This window comes from Larimichthys crocea, chromosome XII (assembly GCF_000972845.2).
Source record: "Larimichthys crocea isolate SSNF chromosome XII, L_crocea_2.0, whole genome shotgun sequence".
NCBI classification, from domain to species: Eukaryota; Metazoa; Chordata; class Actinopteri; family Sciaenidae; genus Larimichthys; species Larimichthys crocea.
Window position 1 is genome coordinate 12,768,289 of NC_040022.1, and position 19,928 is coordinate 12,788,216.

The following is a 19,928-nucleotide window of genomic DNA, read 5'->3' on the forward strand; positions in this document are numbered from 1 at the left end:
GTGTGAATCCTGTAACAAAACAAACAGAGCACACCAACTCAGGCAGCGCTTCTTATTGCAATATCCATTTATTGTTCTCATCACACAAATCTTTACAAAAACAGAAGGTTTACTGCAACATGATCAAAGGAAACATGTTCCTCCCTCAGAGTTGCAGATCTGAAGGAGACTGGTGCTTTTTATTCACATGTCAGTCAGCTGCAGTGTGTTTGCTTTCTGGTTGAACTCGCGGATACGACACACTTTACAGGAGGAGTAAAGCTGCGCTGTTATCGGCTGAACCGGAGGAGAACACATTCTGACCTGAAGGGAAATCTTTTTTTTTTTCTTTTGCCGTTCATTCATTTGTACGAAAGCAGAGCTCACACGGTGAACACTGATCCAGAGGCTGACTGACTGCATCTGTGAAGAGTTACTGAGATTCATGTTCTGTTGTTGCATTTCTGAATTAAGATTGTTTTTAAGGCATGTCTGCTTCATGGAGACACCGACTTCTGGAGAGCAATGACGGAATGAAGGAATGTCATCCAGCAAAGGTTGTGAATCTGACTCAAATTCACGACTTTGCAAGTACGTGGTATATGTGCTCTGACTCTCTGAGCCATGTCACAGTTTTTTTTTTTGTGATTTATTTATTTTTTTACAGTACAAGCTGCTCAGTAAATCTCTATGCTATCTTTCTCACATGAGATCCAGGGGATAATCCGGATGATTCAGTACATACCCTTGATGGCTATAATGCACATATAACCACATGGTCAGGACTTGATTGAAGTCATATTAAAAAAAGATCAACCACTTCCTGGCACGAGTCATGATACTTTGTTATCTCGTGCAGGAAATCAATTTTCTCAGTTTTTTTGTTGTTAAATCTGCGGACACATCCACGAGCTAATGTTAGCTCACAAGGCCAAGTGTAAACAAAAAGAGAAGGTTAAAGCAGCACTAAGTCATTTTTTTTGTCATCACTTGAGGTTGGTAGAACAAGTTGCTGACATAGGTGATGACACACCTTGTAAAGTTGTTGTCATGGCTAACATGTTGGCAAAGAATAGACCATTTAGATTATCTTGCGCTAACAAGTTTAAAAATCTTCCGTTAAGACTATGTCCTCAGATTTCCACCCACACCAATTTCAGATTCAAATTCTTAAAGCTGAATGAGTCAATGTTTCTATATTAACAATGGCTCAAACAACCATGACTAAGGACGGGAGTCTATGAAGCATTTTAGCATCTTTCAGCACATTGTTTTGATTAACAGCAGCAGGTAGCTGTGACCAAGCTGTGCAAAACCCACTGTATTCTAGCTGCTGCTTAATAAATACATTTAATAAATCTAAAGAATCAGATTTTTTAAGAGACACCGAAACAGAAACATAGTCTATGCACCCCTCTCTTTAACTCAACCGGTCACGGCAGATGGCCGCCCACCAATGACCCGGGTTTCTGCCTGGTTTTCCTTGCCACTGTCAACAAGTGCTTGCTCATGGTGGAAAGAGTCATGAGATAACTTTTGTTATAATTGGGTGCTATAGAAATAAAACTAAACTGACAGTTGAACTGAATGGAGTGAATATTGTAGAAAAACAAATGAATGTTGCTCCTCTGTGCTAGCTTTTTGACCCAAATCTGACAATGTGGGCCAGCATAAGACAATACATGTATGAAGATTTGACAACCAAAGAGGGAAAACTGATTCAGGTGGGCTACTTAAGCTCATGTGAGAATTGAAAACAGAAAAGGCTTTGAGTTTAGAACCTCATGAACTCACAGTATGTGATAAACTGTGAGTAAACATCTCCTGCCTGCGGGCATGTAGTCTGACTCAAAGAGTGAGCCATCTGGGTGTTTTCCGGCTGATCCAGTGTTGGTTCAGAGTGGTTCAGCACCTTCATACACACTGTTCATCATAATAAATACAACATTTTCCCCAATCTCCACACTGAGTGTTGGTAATGCTTGTGTAAAAATCACACTCTCAATACAAAAAACGACTTATGTACAATATCATACAAACAGGTTAGAAACTGGATTAAGGGGAAGGGACGTACAGTAACAACTAGGATAGAGGACATACGAGTGATTGTGCATGTGTGTGTGCTTTAATATATGTGTGCTCTGTAAAACAGGTCTTTATTCTTGTGCATGCATGTGTGTGTGTGTGTGTGTGTGTGTGTGTGTGTGTGTGTGTTGTCCAGCAGAGGGAAACATTTCACAGCACAGTGATGGTATTATAGTCACAGAGAAGTAAGAAAGAAACAGAGGCTATAAGAAAGTAGCGGGGGAATTCAAAGAAATGTTGATTTGAAGGAGTGTGCAAATCAAAATCAGCAAAACTGTCACGCCACATGGAGCGCTCATGGCAACCACACTGTATATACATGTCAATAAATAAATCTGATCGTAAAATGAATCACAATAATTACATGAGTCGGGCAGTCTGTGGCAAATATTTTGAAAGATTCTGCAAAAAAAAGGAAAATTCCCGTTGAGGGTGAGCGATGAGGTTCATGAGCGAAAACAAACAAAGAGTCTGTTAGCGTCACAGAAGGTGTTTTGTTTTGTCTGAAGGCTCCTCGTCTCCAAAGAATATAAAAATCAAATATTTGCTCCTGAACACGGTGCACTTTATTTGGCTCACTGTCGTGCCACCCGCGGCCGGGGAGCTCGGCTTTGTCTTTATCAAATGTGTTTGTATTTCACATTTTTTTGGCAAAGCTGCAACCATCTGAGAGAGAAAACATGAAGAAGAAAGCCAAGTGAAGATGTCGGTACTTTCATCCTGTTTGCTTTTGTCTGCTGCTTCTGCTGAGAGATATGAAATGGATTCTTTGATCTGAGTAAACCTCACGCCGAGCTGACTGGGGCACCGCTACTCACACTACAGTGTGTGTGTGTGTGTGTGTGTGTGTGGATGGGATGAGATATGGAGAAAGAGTGAGACCAAGGGTGAAAAAAGTGTGTGTGTGTGTGTGTGTGTGTGTGTGTGCGTGCATATGGCTTGCTAAAAGGGTGTTTTTACAGGTAAATCTCAGCATCCTTCACGCGCATCCTTCGGCGGGTTTCTTTGGTCCAAACACGGCAACCTCCTGACAGGAGACATCAAAGCCTGCGTCCTGGGAGTTGTACAGCGAGTTCAGCGTCGCGTTTAGCTTTCAGCACGTGTCTCCTTCAAACGGGTAAAAACTCATTCACACCATTGGAAAATAAAAAAACACAGTTTGATGTGTTTTCTGTTACAGAGCACACCACTGAAGATGAAATACAAAAAAAGTTACAACCAAAGTCTTTAATTCTAAGATTTAAACTGAAAAGAGAAAGAAAGAGGTGTACCTGACTCTGTACTGAATGTTCAGTTCTTTACTTTACTAGAAGTCCAGCAAAGAGAAAGTCTTTAAAGAGTTTACCTATCGGTTCCCCGGGGGTTGAGAGGGCAACAGGGATGGGAGTGTGTGTATTAGGGTAGGTCTAGACCTGCGTGGAATAGGAGCGGTGCAGCGTTGTGTGCCGCCCAGCCGGATGGGCGGCGCATTGCGGCGAGTGCTGCTCCGACTGGTCTAGACTTCGCTGGAAATGGAGCGAGACGGTATGAGGACATCGGGGGTGGCGGGGAACCGATAGGGCTGATGGTCATGTGATCTCGGTGAACGGAGATCCCCGCGGAGTCTGCAGGGGAAAGAGAGGAGTGAGAAAGAGAGAGAGAGAGAGAGAGAGAAGGACGGAGAAGAGAGAGGGCGAAGGAGAGAGAAAAGTGAAGAAAAGAATAATCAAGAGCAATGCACGGGGATGAGGGGCGGGAGAGAGAGAGAAAAAGAGAGAGAGAGGAGGAAACAAATGCACAGAGCCCGAACAGAAATAAGACGACGGATGATGGGGAGGAGTGAGGGTGTGACGATGACGGGCAAAAAAGATTTAAAGTTGGTTAGAATGGTTGGACGTAGGTGTTGTAAGGCGGGGAGGAGGAGGAGAGTGCAGGATGCTGGAGGAGAGTGAGGGACAAGGGAGGAGATTGAGAGGAGAGAGGCAAGGTGGGAGACAGAGGAAAAGAGGCAGGTCAGGTGAGGGTTAGTGACGGTGACAGACCACAGAGGACGCAAGACATTTTCCTAAACACTTGGACGTGGACTCGTGCTACACTGAGGGAATATCGTTAGAAAGTGTCTCACTGCTGAAGAGAAGAGGGGACCTCTGTGATCACTGTTATATTTCTTTCGCCTCAGCTGAATTCAGAGTTTTCTTCCAGCTAACTGCTTTGCATTATATCAGAATGCTAAATTACAGTTGGCCAAACTGCTGACTCACCTCAAAGAGATAAGTGACTCTCTAAATCCCTGATAACAAGGAAATGTGTAACACCGTAGAGTTGAGGAGTAAAGGAGCGCCTCCTTCCAGAGCAAGCATTAACACTTAGACTTTGTTCCATCCTCTCAGCTGTGTTCTTATCAGCCCACGACAAGGCTCTGAACTTTAAAGCATTCACTCTGGTGTTTTTGTTGGGGCCGAGGGGTGCAGGAGGGGCTCGGAGCATGCATGTTTCGGGATTTGTTCTCTTTGGGGTAAAAAAAGAAAAGAAAGAAGGACGACAGATTCAGGTAAGAGACAAGGGGTGCGTATATATCTCAGCCCCTCTTTTGTGAGCACAGCCGTGCCTGACACCAACCCCCGCCCCTTACCTGAGGGCCACTTAACTTTTCGAGTGGACTCTCCACACAGGGCAGCGTCACCATCGGCATGCCCAGCACAGACTCGGGGCGTTGGGGCCGCGGTGGGGGAGGACTGGGCTGCATCTGCTGGAAGTTGTTAATCACACATGTCACCTGGAGAAAGAAAACACCGTGATCATCCAATCAGAGTGCACAGAGTCTGGAAGGGGAGTCTTTTATTTTAGCACAGCAAAAATGTTCAACGGCAGCTCTTTTACTCTACATATCTCATTCACACACATTCATACACTGATGGCATTGGCTGCCATGCAAGAGCCAACTGCTCATCAGTTTGAGGAGCTAACCATTCATACACATTCACACACAGATGGCACAGCCTTCAGGAGCAATTTGGGGTTCAGCAGGAAGCACACTGCCGATCACCTGATTAGTGGACGACCTGCTCTACCTCCTGAGACCCTTATGTAAAAAACACTTTACATCATTCGTAAGAAATGATGATGACTTAACTGTGTTTCTCTGCTATAATGTTAACTGCAAACATTTCAACAGCTAACCAGCTCACTGCCTACAGTTGTAACCTTATTTCCAAAGCCATGTCATTATTTGACTACACTATTTTGTGGGGTTAGTCACATCAGCAGGCTTCCTTGCGGTTCCTATGGACTCCAGATTATTTAATAGGCCTAGACTGCAGGGGGACTCTTCTCTTCTTCTCTCCCTCCCCAACTTTACACATTCATGTCCCATTAACGCATGTTACTAACTTAACTACACTTCTTCCAGTCTTCCAGTTTCTCTGCTTTCTCATCTCACAGTGTCTCATGGATCTACAAATATTAATATTGTTGTTGTTTTTTTTTGTTATTGTCATTGTTGTTGTTGTTATGGTTGTTGCTAATACCAAGTCCTAGTTTAGACTGCTAGGGGCAAGGTCCTACTTTTTATTTGTTTAGATGTACAACATTTTAATTTGATTTATATTACTGTACTCAGGCAAACTAATTCGACCCAGTGATACAAGAACAAAGCTGTTCCTTCATTTCCATGCTATCTACATGGATCAGCTGGCTGACTTTTTGCCTGGGACATGTAGCTTTAGTCTGGACAAGACGCCAGTTCATCACAGGGCACATAGAGACGAACATTCACAGCTACGGACAATTTAAAGTCACCAATTCACCCGTTAAGGTTCATGTCTTTAGACTGTGGGAGGAAGCTGGAGTATCCGGAGAGAACCCACGCAGCCACAAGGAGATCATGCAAACGTCACACAGAAAGACCCCAGCTGAGGTCTGAACCAGGAACCAGGAAAGATTTCTAACCACTGCACCACCGTGCCTTTCTTCAAGAAGAGTTTCATCTGGGGAAACTGGACTTGTTGTAGATCTGTGAAGACATATTTGATCAGAGAGGCTTCTTCAGTTCTTTTTTTGAGAGAGAGGGTTGATTAGATGCAGTCGTATCTAAACCTTGGGCCATTGTGGCAACATGGGACACACACTCTACCAGATGAGCTAACCGGTGCCACAGCTTCTTCAATTCTGACTGACTGGTAGGGAAGCCCAGGTATTTAGTCTTGGTGGGGCCATTAACCAGGCCATTGTTTCCACTTGGTTTGTTAGTGCTCCTTATCCAAAATACCTGGGTTTACCCACCAGTCCATCAGAACTGAAGAAGCCTCTTGGATCAGAGGTGAAACGTCTTTGCAGAGCTACAACCAAGTCCAGTTGCCCCAGATTGAACTCTCTTCTCAAATCCCTTCATCGTACAGTAGTCCTTAAACTAAACCAAGCCTTAACCAACATGTCTTCTGTTTGAGTCTCTTCTCACCAAAAACACAGCGATGGATCCACCGGTGAAGAATCCCGCCAGGACGTCAGCCCAGTGGTTGCGGTACTCAGCCACCCTGACCACGCCTACTAGCATGGCCAGACAGAGCAAGGTGAGGCTGATGGTGGGCTTGGTCAGTCGTGTGCCTTTGGTCTTGAACACCAGCGTCACGTACATCTGCAGAGAGGCGTACAGGAGGAATCCGCACAGTATGGTACAACAAAAGAGTCTGAGCTGGCCCACACAGACAGATGAACACTAGAAATCAATGCATAGGTTGCTACCCAGCTACAGCTAAACACAGAGTGCAAAAACATCTAATTGGTGTGAACAATGCAGGGTGGCCTTATATTCCTGTCTATCTACAATAAATATGAAGCTGCAGCAAATCAAGAGCCCAGAACGTGAAGCTGCCAGCCAAGAAATATGTCCTGCACAAGCACGGCCATAAAACCTTCCTTTTTTCTACAGATCAATCGAGTCTGTGTGCTGATCTAAGCTAAGGATGTAGCTTCATATTTAGAGTATGGGCATGAGAGAGGCATCAATCTGCTTATCTAACACTTTCAACTTGTTTTTCAGCAAGAAAAGTTCATGACTTCAGGCCCAGAGAAGAACTCTGGGAGTAAAGGCAATTCTTTGAGTAAGGGAGGCACAAATGATCACCTCTGAGCAGCTCCAACCTACCACTGTGTACACTGCGGAGTAGACGCTGAGCGCCGCGTCCTTGGACGGGAAGGATTTACGAGCGGACATGACGACCAGCGGGTTCCCCGTGCAGGCACGGCGCTCCGCGATATACTGCATGGTGGACTGGCAGCCCAGTGCCGTGTAGTTTGGTCGGCAGGCAGACAGAAAGTGAGGTGTCTGGTTTCCTGTCACCACCTGGCCGGCATTGGCGAAGATGGTGGTGGTGAACAGGCCGAATGCATAGACACCTGGAGTAGTATAAAAAAAAAAAAAAAGGCGTATCAGAAGATGGAGAAAAGCACATTAGATGTTTGACAGAGAGCGATATCAAAACACATAACAGCACCGGGAGATAAAAACGGGTGATAATAAGTTTTTTCACCCTAAAATAGCTCCAACACATTATTATCAGCTGGGGTGTGAAATTGCAACAGAAGCCTCCACCTCAGCTGATTCAGCTCAAGATGCAAATTTGTAGCCTACTTAATATTCACGAGTGTCTTCCTGCCACGAGTATCTTACCACAAAAGATCATATCGCAGTTTATCATCCAATTAACAGCTACGTGTACGCGCTCTGGTCGACAAACTCTAAAGCGTAGCAGGTCATGTTCTTACAAGTCAACCTTTTGTTTCATGTTTAATCTTTTTTTATGTTGTTTTGTCCTCTCACACTTAGTCACAAAAGTGCCCTTTCCCAGCTCGTAAAGAGCAGCGAGGCTGTGTAATACAAAACAGTGTTCACCTAGGAAGCGTATAATGCGTCTCAGCAGGGGATTGAAGTAGCAGCAGTCTGCAGTAACGATGGTCTTCTCCTGGGTTCCCTCTGCCTTGGTGAAGAAGGCACACAGCTCTCCGACAAGAATCTGAAAGCACACAGAACTGTTTGTGAACATGTGCAACTTTTTGGATCAATCTGGTAAATTCAGCGTGTTGAATTATAGACCATGTTGGGGTTATGCCCCCCCACACATCACTGCAACAACACCCAAAGGTCAAAGGTCAGAGGAGTCAAAGGAACAAATTCATTTGTTCTTGGCCTGAACTGCAGCACAGGATGGATGAAAAAATGCCATCAACACCTATTGGACTGACTGAGATTTTGAACATACAGCTCATACACATGTACTCCCCACAGGATGCACTGTCATCACTTCGATCATTTCCTTACTTTCCATACAGCGCCAGAACCAGGTCGAAATTTGTTTGGTTTGATTATTATGACCATAACTAACTGAAGTCTGTTGGTTCATACTATACCCCCCAGATCACACTCACACACTGTGCAGGTGCCTAGTGAGCCAATAGGAGGAGCTAGTGCAGTGATCCCCAACTGGCTTCCCACCTGCAAACACTGTGAATTGTGTTTGTTGTAGACCAAGGATCCCTTGGACAAGAGATAAATAGAACAGACACCCCCACATGTAATTCATTTTTTAAAATGTGTCACATTTTAAGCCTGGTTATATTTACTTTATTCGACTTTTATTTCACTTTGTTAACCTATTTATATGATAGTTTGTTAGCCTATATGTGTTTATGATTGATAAAATGTTCATGCATAATGGAATCATTTATAAAAATAGTTTCTGTCAAAAGTAGCTTATTATTGCATATTAATTCAGTTTATTCAGTATAATTTTTGTTAGTTCTTTATTATTTTGGAGAAAACTCAATTATTATGACAAAAAATTGTCCTTGTTACATGTTGCTATGTTTAGCACAATGCTAATTGACTAGCCAATACTGTTGTTGCTGCTAATGTCGTTAATCAGGGTCAGACAGGGCAGAGAAAATCAAAAGGCTTTTATTTTAAACTAACTACTCATAACTACTTTTTCTTATGTTTTGTTACAACTATGGCTTTAAAGTTTATTTGATTTCTGAAAATCATCTTGCGAGCATATTAATGCAGACCACTGCTAAGAAAAGAAGCAGCGTCATGCAGAAAGACTTCTTTATTAACAGTACATTTACTGAAAAACATTAAGTACAATACAGACAATACACTTTGTCTCATCTTAAACAACATTATACAGCTCTACAGTGACCACAATGATCAAACTTTAGCACCCTGTGCTGCTCAGTCTTCTTAGCATTACTAATGATGTAAATGAATGTAATTAGACACCTGAAAGATCATCAGTTTTATTAAGCGTGAACTCCTTGGCTGTGGTGGTGGGATAGAGATGTAAACTCACCACAGTCTGAAAATATCTGTCATCAGAAATAGCAGCTGTTGTTCTTTTGTCTTCTCGGTTTTATTGCTCTCTTTGTGAGGAGCACCAGGCTTGTGGCAGAGGTTTTGGTCAGGTGATGTTCAATTCACTCCCTGTGAGTCTGAACAGCAGTGCCTCTCCAGACTGATGATTCCTCAATGGACTGCAACTGTGAGCCTCATCTGTATGAGAGCCCACAGCACTCAAAGATGCTGGCACAGACTAAAACTTAGCTCCCCTCAATGAATAACTATCCATGACAGAGATACACTTAATCTGGAATCATCCTGACAGTTTCCATGCTCTGCTGTGACAGTAGTGGGACCCACTTTAGCGTTGACTGTGTTCCACACACCCATCAACCTCATTCTTCCTCTTTCCGTATTTGACATAATCCTCCATTTATCCCCCACAGTGACAGTGTTTGAGGCACTGCTGTCTGAGGAGAGAAAGCAGGAGGAGCTGCCATGGAGGCAGACAGAAACAGAAATAAAGACAGAGCAGGAGAGAGACAAAGAGAGACGTAAATGATCATGTTTCCATCAAGCCTCATGCTTCTGGGTATTTCCAAGCGGGTCCGGCCAAATCAAATGAGTTAATAGCATGCAGGGGCCCGGGCAGAGCAGCGGTGCTGTGAAGTGTGTGCCTGACCGACTGCTTTCTTCCATTAGTGAAACACAACCCTACTGGGTGTTCCATGGCAACCCTCTAAACACTAATACGAGCATGAAATCAAAGCTGAGGGGGTTTAATCAGCAGCTTCAAATCAGAGATGTCAGGGGCACCGTCACACTGAGGACGACCATTTACAGGGCAATTAAAACACTGCATGGTGGCTGTTTCCATGGGGACCGCTGGACTGAGGAGGGTTTGTTCATGTGTACGCCACAAAATGTGAGATAATGGTAGTTTGCTGTCACTCACGGACGAGTGCTCTTGAACACTTTGCCTCTGGCAAAACTGTCAAGCAGTGGGTGGTTGGTCTTTTTGGAAGCATACAGTAGTACTATTACGCCCTTTGTGTCCAATACTGTTATTCAATGTGAATGCTTATGCTGTGAATCTATGATGGGCTTCTTAAGACCGGCGATTATAAAATCCCCCACAGATTTCTAGATTAACTCATCCGACTTTCAGAGTTTCAGTTTGAGTTACTCTTTAAAATCTGTCCAAACTGTCCTGCCACTATAACCCACGTGAAGGAGAATCTCTGAGTTGACAGGAAGGACGTACTCATAGAGGTCGATTTTAGTTCCTACTTGCAGTGTTTTATTTGCAGTTTCAAAGCAGTAAACTTATAAACGATAAAATTAAATGTTTAGTTAAGTAAGAGAATTTGTGGACTTTTATATTTTCAGCTGCTAACTGAATTTGATGAGTGAAGCTTTCATGTTTTGGTTTTTGTATATAAATATATAAATATAAATGTTTAAACTTGCTATACTTCGTTAGATCAGTTTGATTCTCCACAATTCAATCCTTCATTTTATGGAAACCACAAGCACCAAAGTATAATTCATTTAGATTTACCAGTATGGTAAATTAGAGAGATGAAAACAAAGACTTGCATTCATAAAGTCAGAATGTGTCCAGTCATGATTGTTAATATTAATATTACTTCTGTCAGGGTCCACAGATCAAGACCACTCTCTCTCTCTCTCTCTGTCTCTCTCTCTGTGGATGAGGTTGGCCTTGAATGCACTGTCTCTTGGTGCTTGATCAAATGAATGATTCATAATTGATATGTTATTCCTTAGTCACATTTTTATACAAGAATTTCATACTGGTTCAAATAAACAATCTAATAGTATTTCTAATCTTTACTGATACAGGCCGAGTTAGTTCAAGACTGAAGAGCAAATTAAAGCCTGGATTATTAATTTAAGTTTTATGGTGAGTGTATTTCAAACACTTTCTTTAAAGTCTGTGTAAAGTCAGAATAAACATGTTTTCTGAGTTTGTCAGACCAGAAAAAAAAGTGTTATTAACCACCCAGCCAAATTTGAATGATTAAAAATATCAACAAGTGAAATGAGTTAGGTACCAGAAAAAGGTAAAAATGAATTCTCAGCTCCAGGACTGTGGGGGCGTGTCCTCTGAATGTGCTGAAGACACACCCACTCGTGTGAGCAGTCGAGCAGCCTGACAGACTTAAAATGTGTCAGATGAGTTCAGAAAATGACATGACTAACTTTGAAACACTCTGAGTGAGATGAATTCATCTCTATCTCTCTGCTAGAGGTGCAGGGGTATGCTTAGGGTGGCCTCAGCGTGTCATCGAGCCACCCTTTAAGGACCGCCCACAAAATCCTGGACTGAAAAACTGTTTGAACCTCTAACTCCACATTTCAGTAATATATTGTTCAAAGTCCTTTTTACATGTTTTCAGCAACTATTTTCCAACATATTTATATATTTCGCTATATTGTAAGTAATCACACGTTCAGGTGAGTTGTGGGAGTGGAGGTAGTGGACACTAATCATCATCTGGGTTTGCTTTTTTTTTTATGGTGAGAGAAGATCATGACTCAACTGAGACAGATGAAATGGAACAGAATAAACCATCACGTGGAAGAAAAAATGCAGAATGCAGAAGAAACACATACAGAACACATGCTGCTAATAAGCTAACAATGTTCTTAACATCTACATTTGATGCCTTAACTGGAAGATCATGTAGTTAATTCACCAGTCCACGCTAAAAGACTGATCTGATGATTGTGAGTTGTGAATTTCATTCAACATTTTATTCAACTGACTGATGTAATGAGTTCGTTTAATATTAATCTCATCAGTCATAACTGACGTGTATAACTGTGTGCACGAGTATCATATAAAGTAACCATGGAGTGAATTTTAAAAGTTGGATTTCACACATTTCACAAGCACAGTTAATAGAACTTTGTCACTTTGTATTGAACCACAGCTCAAGATTCAAAGTCATTACAGCTCACTCACTCCTAATCCTTCACAGCTCACTTCAAGTGACAGACTGACTTCTTTTTTTTTTTTTTTTAGCTTTTACTGCTCCTTTCCCAGAATTTGTAATCCTTATTTATGTAAAAACAGTTTGCCCTGACCGTCTGATTGGTGGAGCTTACAAAGACACTGCTACTGCAAAAACTTCAGTTCACAGCTACACCGCCACCTATGACAGTCAAATTGGAAAGAAGAGAAAAGAGTACGGGGAAGGTAGAATGGTGATGGGGTTATGGGTAACAATGCAAGGAATGAATTATTCATGCGTGGGTGGCATCCGTGTGAATCATGTAGTGCATTATTTCAAACAACATTTGTAAATTATCTCTCTCCACTGCAGCAGGACACGCTCCAGCTCCCTGCCTCGGCCCCGACTGCTCCTTCAAGGATTCCCAGTTAAATATGACGAGGCTGTCGCTGGAGTTTATGGACGAGCGGATAATAGTTCTTTAAAATTAAACTGCTCGATGCATAAGTGCAGTCCTGCTATGTGTCCAGAAACTTTCCGCACACGTTATGATTTCTCGAAGGAACAGGACGAGCTTCAAGTTCAGGAAAAAAAAGTGAGTGTGGATAAAGAGATTACATGCATGATTTAGGTGCAGAACAAGAGAAGGGAGTGAAGAAATGAAACATTAATACATACATGAGATTAACTCGCTGTGCACGCACAAATGACATCATGACTGCAGAAGTTCAAACAGGGAAGCTGGAGGATCCTGCTCTGTGTGTGTGAGTAATCAGATCTTGATTTGTGTCACTAAGTATTAGTCAAATGTGAGCGTGCATTCAGAGTGGTCCTTCTTATGAGGACGTCTCTATTAGAAGACAATAAGCGGGAATATTTTACTTAGAGCGCTGAGATGAATGAAGAGGAGTGTGGAGATGTTGGAGGAGCAGTGGGAGTAGAGAGGAGGGGGCAATACAGGATTTTATATGAATACATCTGATTTTTCATATCGTTTTTAAATATACAGGGATTGATGGCGCTGCAGCAGAGCAGTGAGGTGCAGTTTGCTTCTGTTCAACCTGTAGACTGTATAAAACCAGCACTAAACCAACAATGGACAGAGATGTAGAGTGAGGGTAGAGCGTAACTTTAAGCCTTAATATAACCTGAACAGGTGAGTTGTATATAAATTCACCCTCAGTACAGTTGTCATGAACGGGGAAATTAGCTACAGAGACCAAAACAGTTTTTTGTACCAGGCTGTAAACATGTTTATTTCTGCTGTGAAGTTGGACATTTGGACATGGGGACTTATGGAGACTGACTCACTTCTGGAGCCAGCCTCAAGTGGACGACAAGAGGAACTGCTGGGTTTTTATATAATTCCTAGTCCTAAAAGGCTACCCATAGGTCGACTACTCAGTTATTGTTTCTGATATCTTAAATATTGGTCTTGCTACACTTGTTATAATTGTTATGTTAGCTGACAGTTTGTAGTTTACCAAAGGGCTACATTTGAAGGTGAGTGAAAAGCTCGTCACTATAGAGAGGGGGCAGACAGTAATGAATCATTCAAAAGCTTTTAGCAACCATTAAAAAACGACAATCACAACTTTGTTGTTTTATCTAAAGGAGTTTTACATTTTTGGACATACACTGTTTTCTTGCTGAGATTGAAATAATAGGATCGGTACCACCACACGTCATATCGCAAGAAAGCAAAAAAGTGTATTGCAATGTTAATATTAAATCTCTCCTACCAGAGAGGAGCTCATGTTTGCTTGGTTTTACAGAGCTGTTGATGCAAAACCTTTAAGCCCCTTAATTTGATCATATTTGACAATGAGGAGGTGTGATTTTAATATTCCCATAAAGAAAAATGAAGAATGATTAGTTTCTCTTCTTGTCTGACATTACCCCGCCTCTCAGCAGTCTTAAAGAGTTCAATTCAATTCAATTTTATTTATAGAGCACCAAATCATAACAGAAGTGACACATTCCATGCAGAGCCGGTCTAGACTGTACGCTTTATAATAATATCTACAGAGACCAACAGTTCCCATCATGAGCAAGCACTTGGTGAATACTAAATTTCAAATGGCAATAAGATGATCACTCATTAGTAAATTATTTAGCACAAACCCTTTGTCATGAGGTATTAAGTTGTTCTCTGGCAGTGAATGAATGACAGATTGTATTGTTCATACCAACTGCATTCTCAGCTCTGTGAGGCTCAGCTCTGCAGCCATAAAACCTAATGCCTCTGACAAGATTGGGAAGCTTATTCATGTGTGAAGTACAAAGAGATGACTAGCTGTCACTGGCATCCCATCACACCGACCTCTATCTTTGCAATGCAAGCGTAGATGTGAGATTTGGACTAATGGATGATGTGAAAGACACTGCACCTGTCTGAGTGCGTCAGGATCACCATCACCTTTACTCACATGTGTTTCTCACCGGGATTTGAACTGTGTGGAATGGGCGCTAATAGGAAAACGACTGGAAACAGAACAGAACACAAACATCGGCATGTAACCTGAATCCTCTGACATGTTGAAGAATGACGACCAAGAAAAGAACATGATGCGTTCAAACACAAAATTATCTACAAAAACATGGAGGGATGTGCAAAAAAAAAGCACTCATTCATGCACACAGATACTAAATCACGACCGCACACATGCAACGTTCCAGTGAGCAAAGTGTGATTGCAGATTGTAACCACTGTTAGCCTGCTGAGAGTCTGCCCTGGCATCCAAACACTTGTTTTTAGTATTGTGCTGGTGTACTCAGAGCAGCACACATTCATTCCATTTCACAGAAGCAAAACCTCTTCATCATTGTTTTGCAGCATCACCGAACCCTGTTCCTCTCTCTGATCTATCTTTTCCTCTTTCACCTCTCATTGTTTTTTTTTTTGTTTTTTTTTGCAGTGGAAAGAAAAGTGGCTTATATATTCTGTTTCTGCTTTTCCATTTTTATCCAGTTCAATTACAGAGCCCGCTGTTACATTCTGCAAAGAAATCTGCCTCGATGCTACTGCAAGCTGTTTTATGTCTCAGGGTGTATCTATCATTCTGTTTTTTGTCTTTCTACCTGCCTTTGTCCTTTTACATCTCAGGCACACAATCATCTATTTTTTGTCACAGAGTTGGAGTCAGACCGGTGCCTCTAACCACGGGGTCGTCTGCCCGATGTACCTGAATGTACCCTTTAATGAGCACGGTTAAATCCCAAGACTTTGTCCGCAAAATCTATTCCCAGGATGATCTGTGTGTGTCTCTCTGATTTTTATCCAGTTTTTGACATTGACATTCTTTCTTTGGTAGTGGTCCCAAGCTGGACTCAAATAGTCAGGAAATGATGCATGTATGCAATCCAGCGTTACTGTACTCTGATATCAGCCTTACTGCTAACGCTAATCCACTATTTGTCACACAGGTTAGCGCTCACAAAAACATGACACATGGGACTAATGCAACAGCCACAGTGAAATCTTGGAACCCGTAGATTATCTGATGACAATGTAGCTGCAGGAGAAAATGTTTTGGGGCTTCTCGAGCAGCCAGCTGATGAAACGCAACATTGGAGTTGAAGTGGAGAGATGGCATCTCGATCAGACGATGAGTTCTGAGGCTGCATATCACCCAGTGTGTCTCTGCATGCAACCAAAGTCTGTGACTACAAATGGAAACTAGAACATTCAGATACCAAAATCATGTCCCCTGCCTACACATTCAGCATTCATATGCAGATATCTGTTTATAGAGATTAGCCACAGTGAACAGTTAGATAAGAAGCTTCCCTTGTCCAACTCCTCAGCAGAGTAACCATCTCTTATTACTGCCCTGCTCTAGAGAACTTCTTGAGCTGTGTGCAGCATGAAACAACGTCCTAAATTTACCACTAAACATGGCTGCATTCCACACTTTTTTTTCTTCACTGACCCTGCATACAGTAATAACTTTAAATCAGCAATAACATGAATGAATGAATGGATAACATCAGCACATTAAAATAGAGAACCCTAACCCTTTAAGATGAATACTCTGTGTGTGTGTGTGTGTGTGTGTGTGTGTGTGTGTGTGTGTGTGTGTGTGTGTGAGTGGAATGCACAGACTTGGTGCTGCGGCCAAATGCAAAGATGTAAGAATAGAGGGTGGCGAGCTGGGACGCACCCCTGTTGTGAATACAGACTGGGCTCTGGCACTTGTCAGAGATCTCTGAGGCGCTGAGTGAAGCATGGCAGTCCACCAGCCACACAGGACCCCTGAGGTGTCTCTCCTCTCTGCCTGACTGAAAAATGGATCAAAGCTAAGAAGCAGAAATGACGACCACTGTTCAGGTCTAATCCCATTTCACAGGAGCGGGTGACTTCTCCTGAAACCACTCGATAGGTAACAGGAAGGGCATAAATACACTCTCTCTCACTCCAATCACGGTATAGTTAATCAGTCTGATGAACAACTGCCTCAGGCCTGCCAGGAAAATATACATGGAGCAGGCAACTCCACATAACTATAGAGAGAGAGTGAGAGGAACTGGTAAACTCCAAAATGTGACAGAGGGAACAAGGAGACTGTTTGATGCAAATGCTCTGCTGATGCAATCCTATGCCGGCTTGGGTAGGGTGATTATTATCGTGATCAGACCTGTGATCGTGTTCCAGGCAGTGGGAACCGTGCAGACTGTGGTAAATTATGCTTCTGCATGGATATCAGCAGTGTAGATAGTTGGAGCGAACGGAGACACTTTAATGTGCAGTGAAGAAAACAACATGTACCTCCTCCTTCCATGAATAGAATCCTTATCACTTTCACTTTGAGTTTCTCTCTGAGCGGAGATTTCATCTTTTCTGCTCTTCTGCAATGACCTACTTTGTACATCACCTCTCTTATCACACATTCTCCTCATTTCCCTTTCCACCGCAGACTGGAGAACACAAGTCAAAAGGAAGTGGCGAGATCGGCTTTACCCAGGCACATATGCTCCCATGGCAGCCAGTGTCACAGCAACCGATGCCCCCCCCCCTCCTCTCCCAATACGGAGCCCACCCTGCCATCTGTCTCATTAACCTGGGTTAGCAGCATATTGGCCTGGATTGATTGTGTGTGTTTGTGTAGGGCTGATTTTGGAAACAAAAAGAAACCCAGCTAAAAAAATCAAGACAGACAGACAGACAGACAGAGAGACAGACAGACGTAAAGGCATTCATCCATGTCTCCATTGTGCATGAATGTGAAGCCTAAATTCCACTGGGAACAGCTCTGACGTCATGGCCGTGACGCTGTTTTGGTCCGTTCTCTGTGTGGCTTCATATCCAATCAGGAGCGCCTTGCCCACCAGACTTCGTTAACTTTAATAAGTTTTCTTGGGGCCAGTGTGATGTCATGGTTCCTCCAAGTGTGGCATAAAAGGGTTTAATGTCAGTCTGATGATGTCTGAAGATGTCAGGACGCTGACAGGACACCTGTGTGACATCCAGACAAACCCGGGGGCATGCAGGGCATCTGAGATATGTGCTAAACATAGGACTAATACAACACACACACACACACACACACACACACACACACACACACACACACACCATTCATGAAATAATAACTAATAACTATATCCTCTTATGTAATATAAAAAAGCACATGTCACACTGGGATACACCTGGAAGCTAAAAAGACTCTCAAAACTAGTTGGTAAACAAATGTAAACTTCTTTTGTATGATTGAATGACTGAATTGACTGTTAGTAGTGAAATAGAATATAGTTAGTAAACCTCCAGAACACGCTTCATCTCTTCATAAAGACTGATGAAAGAAATGAAGGATGAGAGACCAGCCTGAATACCATCTTGACTTTGACTCCCTATAGCTCTCTGTTGCTTGTACACATCTTCTGAGGATTTCACACAGTTCATTCAACAGTTCACTAACGGAGTAAAAACGTCTCGGAACAACAGAGCTTTCTGTCAGCTAGCAGGCTAATTAGCTCGGTCTCTAATGGGGTGATAAGTTCACACATTTTTTTTCAAAAGATATTTCTGTCTGAAAAACATCTGCACCCACTTTTTATTGGTTAAATATAAATGGACGATCCAACACATTTAATTAGCCATGACTGGTCTCTGACCAGGCCTTTATTACGTCTTCTGTGTTATTTTTACATTGGAGTTAATACAGCAGACGTTGGAGGTAAGCAAGGCGAGGTAATTACACTGCAGCACATTTCATTCACAGAGGCTTTACAAACTGCCTAGATCAAGCAAAGCGTGTAATGCTCAACAGGTAAACTGTGATGAAGAAATCTGAATTTCTTTGTAAGGGTGCTGGAGGTCACTGTCAGTATCTACTGCAGGGTTCATGTACTAACCCTATTCATTACTGTATCCTGTACACATACTGTACCTAGGTTGAGTGATGTGGTCGCTCTTAAACATCACAGGAAATACACTTGAGAAGATCAACACCCCATTCATATCTATACAGTAAATATGAAGTTACAGCTAGCAGCTGCTTAACTTAGCTTAGCATAAAGACTGGAAACAGGGTAAGACAGCTAGTCTGACTCTATCACACTATACCTATACTCTTTACGCTATATCACTCTATACGCTTTATCAATGATGGTACATCATTTACCAACATTTAATAAGTCAGTTATAATCAGTTGTAAACTTTTTGGTGGCCAGTTCATAAAAAATCTCTCACTGGTGAGTAGGGTTGCAAAATTGTGGGAATTTTTAAAGCTGGAAACTTTCCATGGGAATTAACGGGAATTAATAGGAATACACTGGGAATAAACTGGGAATTTACAAAATTGAAGGTTGGCCCTTAACAGGGAACTTAAATATGGTTGTGGAAAATATATTTTAGCATCATCCTGACTAAAACAACCAGATTTCATGCAGGTCCACTTGAATATCTGCTGTTTCTCAATCACATGCACATAGCACACTGCTTACTGCAGGGCTACTGAGGCCACACCCCCGACCTGCACAGGTGATTTCTGTACCTGGACCACACTTTAAATCCTCAGGCCACACAGAGACTATTGAAGACACACATCAGAGCTGGTGGAGTACATAATATTGTTCAATAAAATACTTAAAACTTGATAAAGTTCTACTTACAAATAAATCTGTTGAAATGTTTTTTAATTGTTTTATTTTGCATGTCTGCTTATGATAAAACAAAAAGTTTAGATTTATGTTTGGATATGATACACTTTGTTTAAATTACCTCCAATTTACAGTTAATTCCCATTAATTCCCACTAATTTCCAAAAATCTCCATAAATTTCTATAAATCCCATGGAGTTTCCGATTTAGAATATTTCCCAAAATCCCAAGTTTAACTTCTCCATTGATTCTCTATTGATTCATTGATACTTAAGTCAGTAATTAAGTAAGTAACAGGTTGTCCTTATTAGTCATTTTATGCATCAGTGGAAGTATAACTTGTGATATTGGGACATATCTGAATCTTCCAGATAAACTGAGCTTGTCTCGTCTTTTTTATCGAAGCGTCTTAACTACAAGCAGATTTAGTGTCACCTGGAATTCACCTGGATGAGTCAAAACAAAACTGAAA

General features: G+C 42.1%; 1 protein-coding gene across 9 annotated transcripts in view; it reads right to left on the reverse strand.

Annotated features, from left to right (window-relative positions):
• Window positions 1-303: 303 nt before the first annotated feature.
• The window catches only part of plppr2a (phospholipid phosphatase related 2a), a 65,959-nt gene continuing 46,334 nt past the window's right edge, over window positions 304-19,928 (reverse strand). For 5 of the 9 annotated variants that reach the window (XM_027285357.1, XM_027285355.1, XM_027285356.1 and 2 more), the window contains 5 exons: window positions 7,934-8,054; window positions 7,187-7,437; window positions 6,500-6,676; window positions 4,692-4,819; window positions 304-3,668 (listed from right to left, as the gene is read on the reverse strand). In XM_027285357.1, the coding sequence (XP_027141158.1) occupies window positions 3,560-3,668; window positions 4,692-4,819; window positions 6,500-6,676; window positions 7,187-7,437; window positions 7,934-8,054 (786 nt within the window). In that variant the 3' untranslated portion in view covers window positions 304-3,559. Of the gene's footprint in view, window positions 3,982-4,675; window positions 4,820-6,499; window positions 6,677-7,186; window positions 7,438-7,933; window positions 8,055-19,928 lie in introns of all 9 variants that reach the window. The other 4 variants (XM_019273310.2, XM_019273325.2, XM_019273305.2 and 1 more) reach the window with 3 other exon arrangements.